The sequence below is a fragment of the Phycodurus eques genome, chromosome 9 (genome assembly GCF_024500275.1).
Source record: "Phycodurus eques isolate BA_2022a chromosome 9, UOR_Pequ_1.1, whole genome shotgun sequence".
Lineage (NCBI taxonomy): Eukaryota > Metazoa > Chordata > Actinopteri > Syngnathiformes > Syngnathidae > Phycodurus > Phycodurus eques.
Genome location: NC_084533.1, coordinates 1,254,745 through 1,274,220, shown reverse-complemented (window position 1 = coordinate 1,274,220; position 19,476 = coordinate 1,254,745). Strand labels below are relative to the sequence as shown.

Sequence of the window (19,476 nt, the reverse complement as noted above, 5' to 3'; positions counted from 1 at the left end):
TTCTCTGATGATGAGCAAGTTAAGCAAGCTGTAAAAAACCGGTTAAAAGCACAGCTTACCGAATTTTACAAGGCTGGCATACACGCCCTTGTTTATTGATGGACAGTCAGTGTTGAGAAAAAGAGGAGATTATATCGAAAGGTAACGGAATCACCAATTTCGGGCTTTATTTCTACGTGCGTATTGCCTTTCTATGGCAATAGAACTAGAGGAAAATTGGGGTCATTACTTTTGTTTACTCCCCCTCAAAGATCGTGTTGCAAGTAGTAGTAAACTAAACTTTTGTTAGGTTTGACTTCCTGTCAAGAAACCCTCAGCGGCACATGCCAACACTCGTTCTGTGTCTTTGACACGCTATCCCACAGTTCAATTAGCTGCATCGGGCTTCGTTTATGGACCAAGAGGATCGTGTGGTACGCGCACGGCTCCTGCTCTTCGTTGTCAGGGAAGTCAAATGTGAGGAAGCCAGGGTGGCGGATGGGGTACACGTTCAGCCGAGCCATGCACATCCCAACAAAAACATCGTCTATAGGGAAGAGGTGAACTCTTCCAGAAAGTTCGTGAAGACGTTTTGCCATCTGGCCCGAGTACAACACTCCTCCGCCACCTGCATAGGTGGGATAGAGTCCATTGTAGAAGCTGTCCGGCACGAAGTACTTGGACTGTTTCACCCGATTGGGAAACGCTGCACCGATGACGTCGCCGACCATGAATTCATTCATGGCGTGTTCTGCATGAGGCCTCTCCAGCTCGTCGTGGAGGTAGGCGATCATGTTTGGCGTGTTGACGAAAACGTCGTCGTCGCCCTTGAATACGAAGCGAGTCTGGCCGCAGTGGCCCGAGAACCACTTCCAGAAGAGAACGTCCTTCAAGGTGAGGTTGAAAAAAGTGTCGCTGAAGTTCCACTGTACAATGTCACCGTAATTTTGACCCTCCATCCGCAGCAACTCAGCTACATCCCCTCCAGAGTCTTGGGGGTTCTCTTTGCCCATCAGGAACACCCGGCGGATATATCCTCCAATCTCCTGTTTTCTCTTACTGTTCTTTCTGTGTGTGGCCACCCAGCCCACTTGGCCCCAGGTCTGTCGGATGGCCTGACGGTTCTTGAAGTTCAACTCGGTCGACTTGATGGCGAGGAGAAGCAGCGGTGGTTCCTTCTCATCGGCTGCTCCTGCTCCACAGGTTGCATTTGTAGAGTGCATGATGACGGGGTAGTTTCTGTGATTCATGCGGCTCACAAAGTCTTGCATCTGCTGCGGTAGCTGCTCAAATTTCCTCCTCATGGACTCCGAGTTAGTAACCGCCAAGAAGCTTAGCCTCAGAACAGAATCATAAATGTCCTTATTCTTAATGGCCATGACAGCGTTTTGGGCATTCAGGATGGGGTTAAAATGGCGGTCAATGGCCACCTGGAGTTGGTTCCAGAAAGAGTCTTCATTGAGCCTCCAGAAAGTTTTCGGCAGGGAGGCAAAGTTCTTACTTTTAAAACTTCCAAAGGCCACAAAACGAGGACTTTTTGGAGAACGCAACGCATCAATGGTCGCCTGCGGTGCCGCCTTATTCATGTGTGAACACACCATGACGCCAAGGAAGACAAAGAGAAGGACCAGGCAGATGCATGTGCCGCACACACAGATGAGCACTCTCTGCCAATGACAGTGGAACCGTGCCATTCTACTGCAAAAGCAGACACAATATTGTATATTAGTTTTGACAAGAATTCATCGTTTACAATAGAGCCGAGGCGACTGCTGTCAGAAATGTTTCGTCACCTTGACGGGGTTTCAAAGAATGGGGAGAATCTGAAAACTAACATCGAAAACCTTTTGGTCTTCGAGAGAATCCCTGTCGTTACAAGATCCCAAATGCTGTTTAACATAACATTTCAGAATTCAATTTGTTCTGCTCACCTCTTTTTTTTTTTTTCCTTCGACTGAAAACCTCTGATGAGGAGCGATTAGTATCCCATGCTCTAGTGATGACTACAATTGTGCCTCAATTCCCTGTAAAAAAAAAAAAAAAAAAGAAGTAAACTCAGTTCGATCGGTCATTCTCGCTGAAATAATGTTGAAAACATTTCGTCTGACTAAAGACAGCCTTTCAACGATGGGGGGGCGAGACGAACTGAAACGTTGGTCACATTCTTCTTAAATATCCCCACTGCCCCCCCACACCACACCTGAAAGAACTGGTTCGGCAGCTGATGAAATGTAAATCCTTCCGCAAGAGGATTTACATTGCTCTTAAAGTCCTCATCAGGTTTGACTGGAACACGATGGGGCGGAGTCCCTCAAATGCCAGGGATGCTTTTATGATACAGTAGAATCCGATATATCCAAGTGAGCTCGGATGGGGAGGCTACGTTAGCAACATTGAAAGATGGTTCCAACATTCCCCGGGTCGGTATGTAAAATACCTGGTTTGGGCAGACAAGGCACTTGAAGCGGTGGTGAGGCAAGATCCAGTAGCAGGAGATAGTGGCGGGGGTGTTGCTCGCATGGAGCCACGGGCCAGAATGGCGACGGTCGTCCAAAAGCACCGGTAGAGCTTAACGCAACGATAACAATGATTGGAAGCCATTCAGCCACAGTGCCTGTGGTGGCTGCGGTCCATTTACAGTAGCTGCGTCGTCACCGTTTGTCCACTTGTTGCTCTGCGAAACTCCCGACGAGGTTGCCAAATGTTCCCCCAAAAAGTATCCCGAAAATAAATCGTGATCTCCTCGCAATTGACTCCAAAATGGACATACTCAAGGTCAAACCTGGGTTGTTGAGTTGACCTCAAGGCTGAAAGATGCTCGCAGGAAGCCATTACCTCTTCTGTTATATAAATTCTGTCGTGACAATGAATGTTACAGTAAGTAGGATCCCGGAACAATCTAGGATTTCAGAAAACTATGCCCTATCTCCATATGCTGTCGTGAACTGTTCCTTTATTTGTTGTGTTGAAGCTGCAAAAAAAAATGTGGAAGCTCACTTTTTAAAAATTATATTTGGATAAATTGAAGTTTTGAAAAACGAGATCCACTTTCAAGCGAATGATCCAAATAAATTGTATTGCTATTACTGTATGTGTATATAAAGTACAATATCAGAGTGCTATTTTGCTTATTAGAAACCATCACCCCCCCCCCCCCCCCCCCCCCCAAAAAAAAGCTATTAATGGCATTTCAACTCATTTCAAAGGGGAAAGATGCGTTTTGAGTTGCAAGCGTGGCCACGGAACAAATTATACTCGTATTTCAAGGCAGCGCTGGCTGTGGTTTTATGAACCCAAGTTCGACTTAAGATGGAGGATCTCTGCCAACGACGTTGGGGTCGTCCAAAGGTTCAATTTGGAAGTCGTCGGGTCGTAGTTTCATGATGGCGGTTTTCAGGGAATGCCACCACCCTCTCCATGTGTACCAAACGACACCGTCGTCCGTCAGTCCGCTGTAGTATCCGCCGGGGTAGTACTTGCCATTGAGATGGGCTGAGTGGCACCTGGGGAGATTTTAAATGCGATGATAAACTGAAGTATCGGGCTGCATGTATTTCAAAGCACCGCTGTGCGGAAAAGAAAAAAAAAAACCCAAAACAAAACAAATGGCGTCAAAATGATTTCGATGGTTCATATGCTGTTAATAAGGAAACCATCCTCGCATCAACCCTACAAGGACCTCATTTAAAAACTAAACAATCATTTTTATGCAGGTACTCGGAGGCAAGTGCATACTTGTTGAACCACCAGCCTCCTTTATCTTCCTGTGCACAACTGCCTTGGTAGTTGTCGTTGTCCTTGTCATAAGTGCTGAATTGGATGCCCTGGTGACTGGCCCAGTCGGACACACCGGCCTGGTAATTCCCAGAGAGAGCGTCTCCTGCTGTGCCAGTGTAGGTGCCGAAAGTGAGTCTGTAGTTATCCTGCAAAGGACAGAAAGAGATGAAACTCCACAGATGGGTTCAAATAAAGGACTGCAATGAAATATTGATAGGATTTGTCTTCCTGTGCGGACCAACATTTCTATTTCATCCATGGGATTACCAATTAGGATTACCAAAATGTTTCGATTTGCTAACGAATCCCACTTGCTAAAGAATCCCACCATGCCAGTCCCCAAGGAACCTGCAATCTCGGGTCCGAATGACAACTGTGGTGATGAAATCCTTTGAGCGCATCGTGCCGGACCACCTCAAGAGCGTCACAGGGTCCCCGCTGGACTCCCTGTAGTTCGCTTGTCTCTGGATGACGCAGACGACATGGGACTTCAGCATCAAACTTCTCATGATTTCATGACGTGAACCAGTCCCTTGTGTAGAAAACAACCCCACAACATGATGCTGCCATCCCCTTATTTCAAAGTTGTGATGGTGTTCTCAGGCTTGCAAGCTTCCCTCATTACAATGCACATTATGGCCAAAGAGTTCAATTTAGTTTCATCAGACCACAGGACATGTCTTCAAAAATTGAGGTCCTTGTCCCTGTGTGCATTTACAAACTGTAATCTGGCTTTAGTGTTTCTTTTGGAGTAAAGGCTTCTTCCTGGCAATACAGAAGCCATTTCACTGTGAATAATGACACACCAGCATCTCCAACAAGGTCTTTTGCTTTTGTTCTTGGGTTCATATGCACATTTTGGAGCCAAGCGCGTTTGTCTCCATTTCCTTCCTGGAAACGGCACCCAAGGATGAAACAGAATTGTGAAAGTCCGCAATCATCTACTGTGCCTTCTTGATACCTTGGCCGATTTGTTTTGACTTTCCCATGATGCCGCACAAAGAAGCAGTGTGTTTCAGGTGTGCCGAATTCATATACATCCTCAGGAGTGTCTCTGATTAACTCAAATTCGGAAGCTTCCCAAGAACTGACATCATCTGGGTTTCCCCAAATTGTTTAAACACATAGTAATCATACTTTATGTAAACGTTTGACTTTGAAGAAAGTAATGGATAATGGTCCCAAAAAATTACGCTTCTTTATTGTGGCATTTAGCAAATAAATAGGAACAGTTTAGCCTGATTTCATATCAGACCATGATTTGTCTTTTTATATAGTGTGTGTAAACATCTGGTTTCAACTTACATGTATATGCAGATATTCTAGTCAACCAAATACACAGTACATGCATGGTGTTTGGAACATGGGAGGAAACCATGGAAGCATGGGGAAAACTTAGTCTCCAAGAGGGTCAAACATTTTATTTATGTACGCTTTTCTAAACAACTTTAGGTTGCCAGAAATAAGTAAAGCAAATAAAAATAAGCTTTAGGTTAAATAAAAGTGTGGTATAATTAACAATGAATAAAATGGGTAGGTAGGTGTGCAGCCCGATGGCGTTCACCACCGGCGCCGTTAACCTACTGGGTACAAATTCACCTAATGTGGGTCGAAGACAAGGGAGAGGTGGAAAGCGGGTTCTTAGGCAGAAAGAGAAGAAGAAAGCACCGACCTGAGAACTGAATGTGGTGACTTTGAATGTCAGGACTATGACAGGATAAAGCTCGTTAGTTGGTTGACTGTCATGATCTGTCCCCTGCAGTTAGTCTGCGGAGTTTAGGTAGCGCTTTGTGCCTCGTTTTTCCCTCTCTCTCCAACAATTATCACCTCCTCGCCCGCGCACCTGATTCCAATCAGCACTCATCACAACCTGAACTTAAGCCTGCCAGATCCACTGTTCCAGCGGCAGAGTATTCGCGCACTTCCGTGGCACACCGGTTGACTTTTGTATTCCTACCCTTGCTTGTGAATATAAAAGACGACTTGGTGACCCACGTACCGACTTATCCTCTTGTGCTCTCCTCCTCCTCCAGTGCCCTTCCATGTCTCCTGCTCCGCCGCCTGACCCAACCACGCCGCCAAGCTCCCTTACTTGCTCCCGCCTCTGGCATGCTCCCTGTTCCTACGGACCACCATCACGCCTTGGAAATCCAGACCTCGCGCTATCCCAAATAAACCATTACCAACTACTTTTGGGTCCAGTCCAATACCGTTTGATTACAAACCGTGACAGAATACTCTGGCCTACAGGGACCCAGCAACACCGGAATCACTCAGGGAAGCGCTCGCTCACCAAGGAGTCGCATCGGGCGGCAGGACAAGATTCTCTGGGAAATCATGGACTCATTAAGCAACTTAAGACACCGAGTATCTCTCCTGTCCTCTCAGATGCATTCCGGCAACTCCCGCCTCATCGAAACCCCCGTGAATCCTCCCGAGCCCGCTGCCTCTAACCAACCCCCCTCCCTTACAAAGGACCTCACATTCCTCCTCCCGAACCGTTCTCTGGGGATCTAGGTTCCTGTGGTCAATTTTTATTGAACTGCTCACTAGTCTTCTTTTTTCTTTTTTGTCCTGTTTGGCTGTTAGGTCAAGCAGAATGGAGGCTCTGGTATCCCTTTTATGCCGGAACAGTTTTACTGTGTCACGGTGGAGTTTTTAAGCAGCCGCTGTGGTTTCTTAGTATTATAATTGTTTATTGAGAATCAGAATTGATCAGTCGAACAGAACAAAGTTTCGAACGAAGACAAAAGACAAAGCACTAATTGTAAACAGGATGAGAAAAGTAAATCATTACATATCTACAACAATGAAACATTAGATATGAGTGTTGCATGGGGCTCTAGTGCTACACCTTGTGAGGGAAGGACAGGAGAAGATTAGTGGAAGATTGGGTCCAGTCCAATACCGTTTGATTACAAACCGTGACAGAACCCAAGTTTTTGTGTAACCGAAGACCCAAACCATTGAATTGGTGTGCATTCCCATATAGCATGAAAACAGGTGTGTGGGGTATTTTTGGTGCACTGTGCGCATATATGCGATGGAGAGACGTCCGTTTTATGTATAGTGTACTGAGTAAAGTGTGTTCTATGGAGGACTTTATATTTGTATAAGCTGTAAATTTGTGTTTTTTGTCATTCTAAACGTATTGTTACATATCTGTATCCAGTAGCTACGGTCAGTGCACATGGAAAAGTCTTCTTCCCATTCAGTGATTGGTAAGTGCCTTGATTTAGTGCATGAAATTAATTTATAAACTTCGGAGAGATTTATTTTACTTTACGGGAGAAGCTCGGTATTAAATGGAGTCATTGACAATAAATAATTGATATGAGGTAAGGTTTGGATTTTTATTGTGACTATTCTTCCCAGTCGTAATATTGGCAAGTTATTCCAGCGTCTTAAATCAGCTGAAATTCTTTTCCAGATGTGGTGTGTAATTGAGCTTGGTAGCGCTGAGTTTTGGCGAAGTATGAATACCTAAATATTGAATGTTTCCTATAGGAATTGGGTAATATGGTATTTGAGCTGCAGGAGTCCATGAGTTTGCTGTGATTGGGAGTATTGTTGATTTTGTCCAGTGGATAGAGTAAACTGATATTTGTGAAAATGTTTTAATGAGATTGAAGACTGCCTGAAGAGAATACTTGGGTTCCTGTAAATAAAGAAGAATATCATCAGCATGCAGATTGATTTTGTGTTCTGTCACTAGTGAGCAGATACCTTTTTTAACATTAGCATTCTGACGTATAGCGGCAGCAAGAGGTTCGATGAATATTGTAAATAACATTGGTGAGAGTGGACATCCTTCTCTGGTTCCTCTTTGTAAAGTAAAACTTTGTGATGTAATCCTATTTGTGGTGCCTGTCGCTTTCGGCAAATTGTATAACGTTGCTATCCAATGTATAAATAAATCTCCAAAGCCAAATTTGCGAAGTACTGCAAACAGGAAAGCCCATTTAACTTTATCGAAAGCTTTCTCTGCGTCAAGTGACACGTTGATTGCGTTTAGATTTTTATGCTTTGACATGCTTATTACATTAACAGACGTCTCACATGACCTCAGAGTGGGATCTTTTCCTGACTTTAGTAATCATTTAATTGAACCTGTGTTTATGTGGCTACTAATTTGACCTTTAACGTTTATCTCCTTGACTGTTCTGAAAAATAGAGGTGCTAGTATTGGGCAGAAATGTTTAATGAATTCAACGGGGATTCCGTCTGGGCCAGCTGTTCGCCCCGATTGCATGCTTTTTAATGCATTATGTAATTCTGTGATGGTTAAGGGAACATCAAGGCTGTCTTTAATTTGTGTATCTAATTGAGGAATGTTTTGATCCTTAATAAAAGTTTCAATTTCATTTTGGTCTGGGTTGTTCGAAGATGCGTATCAGCTGCTCTAATAATTGTAAAATATTTCATTTATTTCTAGTGGTGACTGTGTACAGTTGCCGTTTGAATCTTGAATGGCTGTAATTAATGCCTTTTCTTCATTACGCTGCAATTGCTTTAGAAGGAATTTTCTTGATTCATTATTGTACTCAAAGTTACTGTATCTTAACTGTTGAGAAGCGGCTCAGAAAATGGATGGATGGATGGACTTTGAATGTTGGGACTTTTGACAGGAAAATCTCAGGAGTTGGTTGACATGATTTTTCGGAGAAAGGTTGACATATTGTGTGTCCAGGAGATCAGGTGGAAAGGCAGTAAGGCTAGAAGTTTAGGGGCAGGGTTAAAATTATTTTGCCATGGTGTAAATGGGAAGAGAAATGGAGTCGGGGTTATTTTAAAGGAAGAGTTAGCTAAGAATGTCTTGGTGGTGAAAAGAGTATCAGATCAAGTGATGAGGCTGAAACTTGAAATTGAGGGTGTTATGTGTCATGTGATTAGTGGCTATGCCCCACAGGTAGGATGTGACCTACAAGTGAAAGAGAAAGTCTGGAAGGAGCTAGACGAAGTAGTTCTGAGCATCCCAGACACAGAGAGAGTCGTGATTGGTGCAACTTGTAATGGACATTTTGGTGAAGGAAATAGGGGTGATGAAGAAGTGATGGGTAAGGATGGCATCCAGGAAAGGAACTTGGAGGGACAGATGGTGGTAGACTTTTCAAAAAGGATGGAAATGGCTGTGTTGAACACTTTTTTTCCGGAAGAGGCAGGAACATAGGGTGACCTACAAGAGCAGAGGTAGAAGCATGCAGGTGGATTACATCTTGTGCAGACGATGTAATCTGAAGGAGGTTACCGACTGTAAGGCAGTGGTAGGGAGAGTGTGGCTAGACAGCACAGGATGGTGGTGTGTAAGATGACTCTGGTGGTGGGGAGGAAGATTAGAAAGACAAAGGCAGAGCAGAGAACCTTGTGGTGGAAGCTGAGACAGGAAGAGCGTTCAGCGGCTTTTCGGGAAGAGGTGAGACAGGCTCTCGGTGGACAGGAGGAGCTTCCAGAAGACTGGAACACTCCAGCCTAGGTGGTCAGCGAGGCAGGCAGGAGAGTACTTGGTGTATCTTCTGGCAGGAAAGGAGGGAAGGAGACTTGGTGGTGGAAACTCACAGTACAGGAAATCACACAAGGAAAAAGGTTGGCTTCGAAGAAGTGGGACACTGAGAGGAACGAGAAGAGATGAAAGTAATACATTGAGATGCGACACAGGGCAAAGGTAGAGGTGGCAAAGGCCAAACAAGAGGCATATGATGACAAGTATGCCAGGATGGACACTAAAGAAGGAGAAAAGGATCTCTACAGGTTGGCCAGACAGAGGGAGAGAGATGGGAAGGATGTGCAGCAGGTTAGGGTGATTAAGGATAGAGATGGAAATATGTTGACTGGTGCTCGTAGTGTGCTAGCTAGATGAAAAGAATACTTCTCGGAGTTGATGAATGAGGAAAATGAGAGAGAAGGGAGAGTAGAAGAGGCAAGTGTGGTGGACCAGGAAGTGGCAATGATTAGCAAGGGGGAAGTTAGAAAGGCATTAAAGAGGATGAAAAATGGAAAGGCACTCGGTCCTGATGAAATTCCTGTGGAAGTATCTCGGAGAGGTGGCTGTGGAGTTTTTGACCAGCTTGTTCAATAGAATTCTAGCGAGTGAGAAGATGCCTGAAGAATGGAGGAAAAGTGTGCTGGTGCCCATTTTTAAGTACCAGGGTGATGTGCAGAGCTGTGGGAACTATAGAGAAATAAAGTTGATGAGGCACACAATGAAGTTATGGGAAAGAGTAGTGGAGGCTAGACTCAGGACAGAAGTGAGTATTTGCGAGCAACAGCATGGTTTCATGCCTAGAAAGAGTACCACAGATGCACTATTTGCCTTGAGGATGTTGATGGAAAAGTACAGAGAAGGTCAGAAGGAGCTACATTGTGTCTTTGTAGATCTACAGAAAGCCTATGGCAGAGTACTCAGAGAGGAACTGTGGTACTGTATGCGGAAGTCTGGAATGGCAGAGAAGTATGTTAGAATAATACAAGACATGTACGAGGGCAGCAGAACAGTGGTGAGGTGTGCTTTAGGTGTGACAGAGGAATTACAGGTGTAGGTGCGACTGCATCAGGGATCAGCCACGAGCCCCTTCCTGTTTACAGTGGTGATGGATTGGCTGACAGATGAGTTAGACTAGAGTCCCCGTGGACCATGATGTTTGCATATGACATTGTGATTTGCAGTGAAAGCAGGGAGCTGGTGGAGGAACAGTAAGAAAGATGAGGCATACACTGGAAAGAAGAGGAATGAAGATTAGCCGAAGTAAGACAGAATATAAGTGCATGAATGAGAGGGGTAGTGGGGGAAGAGTGAGGCTGCAGGGAGAAGAGATAACAAGGGTGGAGGACTTTAAATACTTGGGGTCAACAGTCCAGAGCAATGGTGAGTGTGGTCAGGAAGTGAAGAAACGGGTCCAAGCAGGTTGGAACGGGTGGAGGAAGATGTCAGGTGTGTTATGTGACAGAAGAGTCTCTGCTAAGATGAAGGGCAAAGTTTATAAAACAGTGGTGAGGCCAGCCATGATGTATGGATTGTGTCATGAACGGAACAGAGGATAGGACCCAAACATGCACGACTCCACTACAAATGGACAGTTTCAAAAAAGAGAGGTTTAATATACGGGGAGAGTTCGGTACACAGGCAGGCAATCCGAAAAGGCAACAGTATCCAAAAACGTGAGGCAAAGTCGGTAATGGGAACAGGGTCTAGTCTTACTGTGAGTCGGTGACGTGGAAACAAGGAATGTTGGAACGCGATGATAAGGTACAACGAACTGGCAACTAGAAAGAATGAGACAGGAGGTTAAATGCATGGGGTAATTAGGGTGAACGAGGCACAGGTGGCGAAGATGCTCTCAGGAGCAGGTGTGTACGAGACAGGGGGAAGACAACAACCAGAACAAACACCCATGACAATACCCCCCACTTAACGGCCCCAGACGGCCCCGGAGCCCCAGGATGCGCAACGCGGAAGTCCCCAATGAGTGAGTCATCCACGATAAACGCAGACGGCACCCATGAACCTTCGTCAGGCCCGTAGCCATCCCAGTCCACCAGATATTGAAACCCCCTCCTCCTCCGACGAGACGACAACAGCCGCCTCACAGTAAAGACAGGGCCCCCATCCACGAACCGGGGGGGATGCGGGGGCCTGGATGGCGGGACCAGAGGGGACTCCTGGGCGGGCTTGAGCAGGCTGACGTGGAAAGCAGGGTGGACCCGCATTGACCTTGGTAGACTAAGCTTCATGGTGACCGGGTTGATGATCTTTGTGATGGGGAAGGGCCCCACGAACCTGGGAGTGGGCTTCCTGGACTCCACTCAGAGTGGAATATGTTTGGTAGAGAGCCAAACTAGCTGACCCACTTTGTAGTTCGGGGCCGGTGTCCTCCTATGGTCAGCTGCGGTTTTGTAGGACCGTCCCTGGTGCAGCAGCATCTGGCGGGGTCGATCCCAGGTCCTCCTGCAGTGTCTCACCAAGGTCAATGCAGCTGGAACCATGGACTCTGGGGCAGTTTCTGAGACCAGGATTGTGGCTTTTGTGCAGCGATACACCGTAGCCCAGTCTCCAGGTCCTGGTTCAGCCTCTCGGTTTGTCCGTTGGTTTCATGATGAAACCCAGATGACAGACTGACGGTAGCACCTATGAGACTGCAAAACTCCTTCCAAAATCGCAAAATGAATTGGGGAACCCTATCAGATACCACATTCTTGGGAAAACCATGAAAGTTGAATACCTGGTGTATCATTAACTCGGCAGTGTCTTCAGCTGAGGGGAGTTTCGGAACTGCAATGAAGTGTGCCATCCTAGAGAACCTGTCCATGACTGTGAGAATGGTGGTATTTCCTTTAGAGGCCGGTAATCCCATCACAAAATCTACGGAGATGTCTGACCAAGGACGTTGTGGTATTGGCAGGGGTCGCAACTCCTCAGAAGGAAGTTTTTTACGAGAGGGCTCGTTAGCAGCACATACCTGGCAAGCATTAACATAGTTGATAACATCCCGTGTAACATTGGGCCACCAAAAGCGCTGTTCGACCACAGATTGAGTTTTGGCAACGCCTGGGTGACATACAGTCCGGTTAGTGTGAGCCCAGTGGATGACTCTTCCCCTTAAGGTCGGAACCACATAAAGCCTGTTTTTAGGGCAACTTTCAGGGTTCTGAGTGTTCTTCAGAGCCTCTTTTACCACAGTCTCAATGTCCCAAATAAAAGCAGAAATGAAACATGACTCGGGCAAAATGGTTTTAGGGTCGGACAAAGAATTATCTACGCTGAAAATACGCGATAAAGCATCCGGTTTACTATTTGTAGGACCAGGTCGGTAGAATAACGTGAAATTTAATCTTGTGAAGAACAGAGCCCATCTCGCCTGCCTCGCATTTAATCTCTTAGCAGATTTAAGATATTCCAGGTTCTTGTGATCTGTCCATACTAAAAACAGAGTATGTGCCCCCTCTCGCCAGTGCCTCCACTCCACCGAAGCCACCTTGACTGCCAGCAGTTCACGGTCACCAATGTCATAATCTCTCTCGGCTGTTGTCAGTTTTTTAGAGCGATAAGCACAAGGATGTAATTTACCATCCTTGAGACATTTCTGGGAGAGCACTGCTCCTATACCGGCATCAGACGCATCAACTTCTACCACAAACTGCTTTTTGAGCTCTGGCAAAGTGAGGATGGGAGCGGAGGTAAAGCTCGATTTTGGTTTCTGAAAAGCTGACTGACAAAGCGGGTTCCATACGAAAGGTCTGTGTGGTGAGGTAAGATCATGCAAAGGCGAGGCTACAGAACTGAAATTTCTAATGAACTTTCTGTAGAAATTAGCAAACCCAAAGAACCTTTGTACGTCCTTGCGTGACGTGGGAGTGGGCCAATTAGTCACGGCATCAACTTTGCAAGGGTCCATTTTGATTTCACCTGGAGCCAGCACGAACCCCAGAAAAGAAACGGACGCCTTGTGGAGCTCACATTTCTCATGTGAGCAAAAAGGCGAGGTCGATAATCGGAACAGGGTCTAGTCTTACTGTGAGTCGGTGACGCGGAAACAAGGAATGTTGGAACCCGACGACAGGGTACAACGAACTGGCGACGAGAAAGAAGGAGACACGAGGTTAAATGCAAGAGGTAATTAGGGTGAACGAGGCACAGGTGGGGAAGATGCGCTCAGGAGCAGGTGTGTACGAGACAGGGGGAAGACAAAAAACAGAACACACACCCATGACACAGTGGGAGAAATGAAGATGTTCAGGTTCTCTCGAGGAGTGACCAGGTTGGATAGGATGAGAAATGAACTCATCAGAGGGACAGCCAAAGTTAGATGTTTTGGAGACAACGTTAGAAAGAGCAGATTTCAATGGTTTTGGACATGTCCGGAGGAGAGAGAGTGAGGATGTCGGTAGAAGGATGATGAGGATGGAGCTGCCAGGTAAAGAGGAAGATCAACGAGAAGGTTGATAGCTGTAGTGAGGGAAGGCATGAGGGCAGTTGGTGTTAGAGACGAGGATGCAGGAGATAGGCTTTCATGGACAAGCCGAAAGGGAAAAAAAGAAGAAGAAGAAGAAAAAGAAAAGCTAGGTTGGTAGGTATGTAGGTAGGTAGATAGGAAGGAAAGGTTATTGATACTGTACTGAATTCTGGCACAGTATGATATAAATTGATTGAAAATAGATATTGTAATTGATAGAATTGATTGACGATATGGCGAAAAGGAAGTACTAAGGGCATTATGGACATTTGAACCCAGAGGAACATATCGAGTGAAAGTAAAATGCTAGGGTTGAAGATTTGAGTGTCACCAGAGAGGTCTGAGTTGTCATACTCCACTGTCGTAACGTGTTACCAATACCTTTTCATCTGCAACTTGGAAGTTCCTATACTCAGCATAGCGTTGGTTACCGTCAAAGTCTTCCAGATAAATCCTCAGTGTGTAATTGCCTAGAACAAATAGATGAACAAAGAATGACATTATTCTCAGAATAAGCCTTCCGTTAGGCATACAGAAGTTGTATTTCGGCGTTGTCAGGCGGAAACCTCGAATCTCGAAATTCGGTCCATTTAAATATGTGGAATGTCACGTGACCAAACCCAGAAAAATGGTTAGTGGACTTCCCTGAACAGTTAGACAAAAATAGATGAGAACCTAGATGGACTCCCCCCACTCCCCACCCACACGCAATTTAACTTTCCAGGTCTCTGAACAAAAGGTATTTGATATTCTTCGGTCAAAATACAAAGGGGATCAAGTATTATAGCATAATCAACGTCCACTTCGCTTGAAACCACTCTGCTCGATACAGCGGAGTTTGCAGAGTTTGGCTTTAATTACCAAAAACAACTGGGGCGAAGCTATGGTGGGTGAGTTGCAACTCAAGCAGCCCAGAGACTGGAGAGAAAAGTGAGGCCCCATGAAAGATGACGAAAAAGTATCATTTGAAGTTTTTGGGTCCATCCAGAGCAGCAGTCAAACTTTTGTGTGAGATCATAACATCGCAAAGTGACTCGAAACGTGATGAGTACACAAAAGGCAACCCGAGGCGGAGGCCCAGGGCGACCGTCCCCTCCCCTGCCCACGTTCGAACGCCACTATAATAGTTGGCCGATATTTTGGTAGCTTTCACGACAGACGATTGGTGAAAACTGGATGTACAGAGGACATGATCAAAGCATACTGACCTTGTGCAGTGATAGAATGCAGGTTGTCATTCCCAAGCCAAAACTCCCCAAGGTCTGCAATCATGTTTCCAAAACCAACCTTATATTCCACCCACGATCTAGATCGATAGATGAGTTATACATTCCGAGTTATGCAATGTGGTTCGTATTCATTTCATAATTAAGGCTACAAGAGATACACCACCTGTTAAAATGTTCTATTCCATTGATCCTTTTTTGTATCACAGTCCAACCACCTCCTTCATTCATATCACAGTAGACTCTGACTGGAGAAGTGGTGCCACGGGGTCGGATGTTGTAGTAACCGGTGGCTTTTGAGCCAGAACTGTAAATACGGGAACAGTCTGCCAATCGGGTAAAATAAAAGAGAACCAATTATATTAAATGAATGATTGACCTTTCTGTTGTAGTTTTGCAGCCTGACCTTCTTGCTGCGTTTTATGGGTTTGGTCAACTGTGGTATTTGCCTCGTTGTCAGCTTGGTTAAACAGTCGTAGCCTGCGTAGGAGGAGGACTTGTTGTTGAAGCTGACTTTTCAGAAGCTTCTCTTGCTCCCTCAGCCTTGTCAGTTCTTCATCGCATGGGTCTAATGCCTTCACAAGCATACGAGAACACTCAGAATCATTCTCACAGTTAAAAAAAAATTTTTTTTCTTGTATACCATGTCACTGGTCCAATACAACGACCTTCGGCATACAGTCCATGAATGACATTATGGTAAATGCCAGAATAATGGGAAAATAATTCTTGTTCTAGACAAATACATATGTAATACTCAAAACACAGTCATGGCTGAAAACACTGCCGCCCCAATCTTTTCAGCCAAGACTGTATGTAACAAGACTTACACAGAGAGAATGAAAGCCAATTACGAGAACCGTCAAACGAACGCCATGCAGTCGGAGCAGTACAGCCATCCTCCTCTGAGTTTGTTATCAATATGCGAAATGTGAAACCAGAAAAGCTAATCGAAAGACCACTCCTCTGTATTCAGTGGAGCTTTCAAGTTGCACCCCCCGCCCCCCATTTTTCAAGCTCTTTCCAACACTTGGAACATAACAAAGCCGGAGCCAAGCCACTGATGAAATGCCTGATTATGTGCAGTGATAAAACCTTCAAAATAGGCAGGAAATATTACGAACAGATGCGCACATCAATCCCTTCACACATTCCAGACAAGATATTTTTGTTCTGGTTAACGGAGGAGATTTTACCAATAGTCAGAAAATAACTTGTTTTGATAACCTTTAACATTTCGTCAGAGGATGTGTGGGAAAAGTCCCACCCCAATTCCAATGAAGTTGGGACGTTGTGTTAAACATAAATAAAAACAATACAATGTTCGCAAATCATGTTCGACCTATATTTAATTGCGTACACAACAAAGACAAGATGTTTCATGTTCAAACTGATAAACTTGATTGTTTTGTGCAAATAATCATGAACTTAAGAATGTTATGGTTGCGACGCGTTCCAAAAAAGCTGGGACAGGTGGCAAAAAAAAAGACTGGGAAAGTTGAGGAATGCTCATCAAACTCCTGTTTGGAACATCCCACAGGTGAACAGGCTCATTGGGAACAGGCGGGGGCCACGATTGGGTAGAAAAGGAGCTTCCCGGAATTGCTCAGTCATTCGCAAGCCAAGATGGGGCGAGCTACAAAGGACTGTCAGAAGTTCTACTTCAAAGATGTCAACATCAATGTCAAGAGCTGGCAAAATGCAACTGCCGACCATTCAGCCCGGCGAGCCCTTTTTCTTCCAAAGTGCGAACCTCGGCATGCTCTCCCGGTTGACATTCTGGTTTTGCCACTCGATGACCTGGTTGTTTCCTCGTTTTCCAAACCTTTCCAACTAGAGGGGGACCTTCTGAAGTTGGGCAGACAAAGCTGAAGTTGGGAAGAAACCCCAACGTCGAAGCGCCATCAGAACTCAACTTTGCTCCGGTAGCCGAGGATGACTTCAGCTGTATCTCTTTTTTCTTGTATAGCAGCTCCCTTCCTCTTAGACACAACAAAATGAGAAAATTCACACATTTCTTCTCATGTCTCGATTCAATATGTTGGAAGAATGAATTTTTAATTGACCCTCTCTCTGCCAATAAAAAGGTTCATATCAATAAATTAGAACATCATAGAAAAGTTCATTTATTTAAAAAAACAAAACAAAACATCAAAATATCATATCAAACAAACACTTAATATGCACTGCCCGAGGAAATAGTTTCAATGCAAGTACAGAAATAAGAAGCATGGAATTCAAATATGATGTGTGAAAGGAAACTGTCTGTTTTTCCTGTTTGTTGATACTTCAGCTTCTTTCGTCCCATTTTGGGAGAGCCGGCCGGGCGCGCTCAAGAAAAGGGTTGGCGTTCGTGGATCTGTCGACTCTTTGTGTCTTGGCGACGCTCGCCCGGGTAACCATGAGTGTCTCTTGCTCTTGCCAATGTTCTGTCAGCTTCAACTAACGAGCGGAGAGGACGTTATTTCACATGCAATAGTCACCTTCGGAAAGAACCACTTCCTTTAACGATAATTACCACTGCTATTTCTTCTGCGAGATCTCAGGGTCATCTGGTTGTAAATCATCCGACTTCTTATAGTAATATTGATGGTCAGGGGGTCCAAACCTCTAAATTCAAAGAGGCATGTAATTAGACTTCTCACCCAACTGAACCGGTGGCCCAAACGCAAAATGTACCTTGTCGGGCCACATGAAGCTAATGAAAAGAACGACGGGTAGTCCAACGGCGAAAACATAGACCCCCCAAAGCCAGGGACGCTGATGTGTGGCCAAAAGGAGACTTTCTATCATGCTGAGCTGCGGTCAAAATAAATCCACATTAACAAAGTGCAGCACACAAAAAGCATCTCAAATAGTGAGTTAGTTATCATTATTAACACTGTGTCAGTGTTACGAAACAAATCCTCCACTTTAAACTACGGACACCATATTGGACGAGTTATTATTAACAATGATATTATTATCCTGATTAGGAGCACTAACGAAAGTGATAAGAACACTGTGTGTGTAAGTACTAGTCATTCCAATGAAGAAAATAACATTTAGCATTCCTGGGAGGAACAACTTACACAGCTGGTAAGTTGCCAGGAAACATTGGCAAGGCAGCAAGCTCATTCACTTCGAGAAATACGCGATACTTTGAAGCGGATTTTACCTGTTCTGCTGCAGACGCTGGCGCCACACTGGCTGCTATCAACACAATGCAAAGCTCCATCTGTGAAACACATACAAACCAGCCCCAGAACTCGACCACTCGCGCAATACTGTAGAATGAGATCCGCATCGGATATTCAGCATTTAACAATGGTAATCGTGTGGGGTTGGTTGTAATATACGGTATCTTGCTCTCGTGTACAATTATGCCACTGAAAACTGCAACCACAACAATAGTCATCATATTGTTGATTTGGACGGCTTAAATTCTCACTGAGTGAAAATGGATGGATGGCCAGCTTCTGCTACAGAAACATAAAAATATGGTTTGGGTCATTTCCAGTGCTGTTGACTAGGGCTGCTGTGGCATAAATGTTGTTTCATAAATGAAACAATGTAATGTACAAAATTGTGTCTATATATAAGCACACACGAAGTGTTAGCATGAAAAGAGAAGCAGTTCAAGAGTGTACAGTCCAGACACACAACGTGAAAAAATAAATCAGGAAGACAAAGAGTGAAGAAAGGATCATTGGTTTTTCTGTTTTACTTGTGATTCTGTCTCAATTCCATCCATCCTTAAACTGGCACAAAGGAGGTCGAAGGATACATTTGAAAAACAACAGCAAGAAGACACTTATACGATCGAGGAAAATGGACGAAATGAGCAAAAAGTGGCCCTGGATGGAAGAAAGTAAAACCAAAGTCAGAATTAGCAAGAGTCTTTTACCTTCACCGCCTTCTCGTTCTTTCACAGGACATGTTAGAGTCACCGCATGGAGTCTTCCAGAAGTGAACGTTGGACTTTGGTCAATAGTCACTGGCTGATATGGTTACTGAGCATGCAGTGACCATTTCCTGAATCCCTGACAGAAAGTTTCACTTGGCTTTCGGGCCTTAACATTGACACTTGCAGCGATGGGTGGCCCATTATTATTATTATTATTAGATTTCAAAATAATAGCTCAACTTAACATAACGCTTATTTAATTCATATTAAGCATTCTCTGAGTCCGTATTAGAACTTAATATACAGTAAATATACAGTATATATTTCTACACTGGGTACAGAAAGTATTTTGACCCCCTGGAATTTTTCACTCTTTCTTATATTTCAGCCATTTGCTAAAATCATTTAAGTTCATTTCTTTCCCTTCATTAATGTACACACAGCACCCCATATTGACAGTCAAGAAACAGAATTGTTGAAATTTTTGCAGATTTATTAAAAAAAGAAAAACTGAAATATCACACAGCCATAAGTATTTAGACCCTTTGCTGAGTATTTAGTAGAAGCGCCCTCTTGAGCTAATAGAGCCCATGAGTCTTTTTGGAAATGATGCAAGAAGTTTTTCACACCTGGGTTTGGTGATCCTCTGCCGTTCCTCCTT

At 44.6% G+C, this 19,476-nt stretch overlaps 2 protein-coding genes and 1 long non-coding RNA gene across 4 annotated transcripts; all 3 read right to left on the bottom strand.

Moving 5' to 3' along the window:
* On the bottom strand, positions 1 to 1,891 carry LOC133407494 (N-acetyllactosaminide beta-1,3-N-acetylglucosaminyltransferase 2-like). Its single transcript, XM_061685475.1, has one exon. It carries the CDS (start codon positions 1,671 to 1,673, stop codon positions 303 to 305), a length of 1,371 nt encoding a protein of 456 aa, XP_061541459.1. The 5' UTR covers positions 1,674 to 1,891; the 3' UTR covers positions 1 to 302.
* Positions 1,892 to 3,148: 1,257 nt separating this feature from the next.
* Positions 3,149 to 15,869, bottom strand: fgl1 (fibrinogen-like 1). The gene is made up of 7 exons (XM_061685476.1): positions 15,760 to 15,869; positions 15,336 to 15,504; positions 15,096 to 15,255; positions 14,912 to 15,009; positions 14,085 to 14,173; positions 3,715 to 3,902; positions 3,149 to 3,482 (listed from the first exon to the last, which is right to left on the bottom strand). The coding sequence occupies exons 1-7, from the start codon at positions 15,826 to 15,828 to the stop codon at positions 3,284 to 3,286; spliced, it is 972 nt and encodes a 323-aa protein (XP_061541460.1). The 5' UTR covers positions 15,829 to 15,869; the 3' UTR covers positions 3,149 to 3,283.
* Positions 15,870 to 17,076: 1,207 nt separating this feature from the next.
* On the bottom strand, positions 17,077 to 19,262 carry LOC133407779 (uncharacterized). 2 transcript variants are annotated; one of them, XR_009769212.1, is made up of 4 exons: positions 18,087 to 19,262; positions 17,609 to 17,728; positions 17,448 to 17,539; positions 17,077 to 17,371 (listed from the first exon to the last, which is right to left on the bottom strand). It is a non-coding gene; the product is annotated as an uncharacterized LOC133407779 (long non-coding RNA). The 2 variants fall into 2 exon arrangements; XR_009769211.1 differs by having other exon boundaries at positions 17,609 to 19,262.
* Between the last annotated feature and the right edge of the window lie 214 nt (positions 19,263 to 19,476).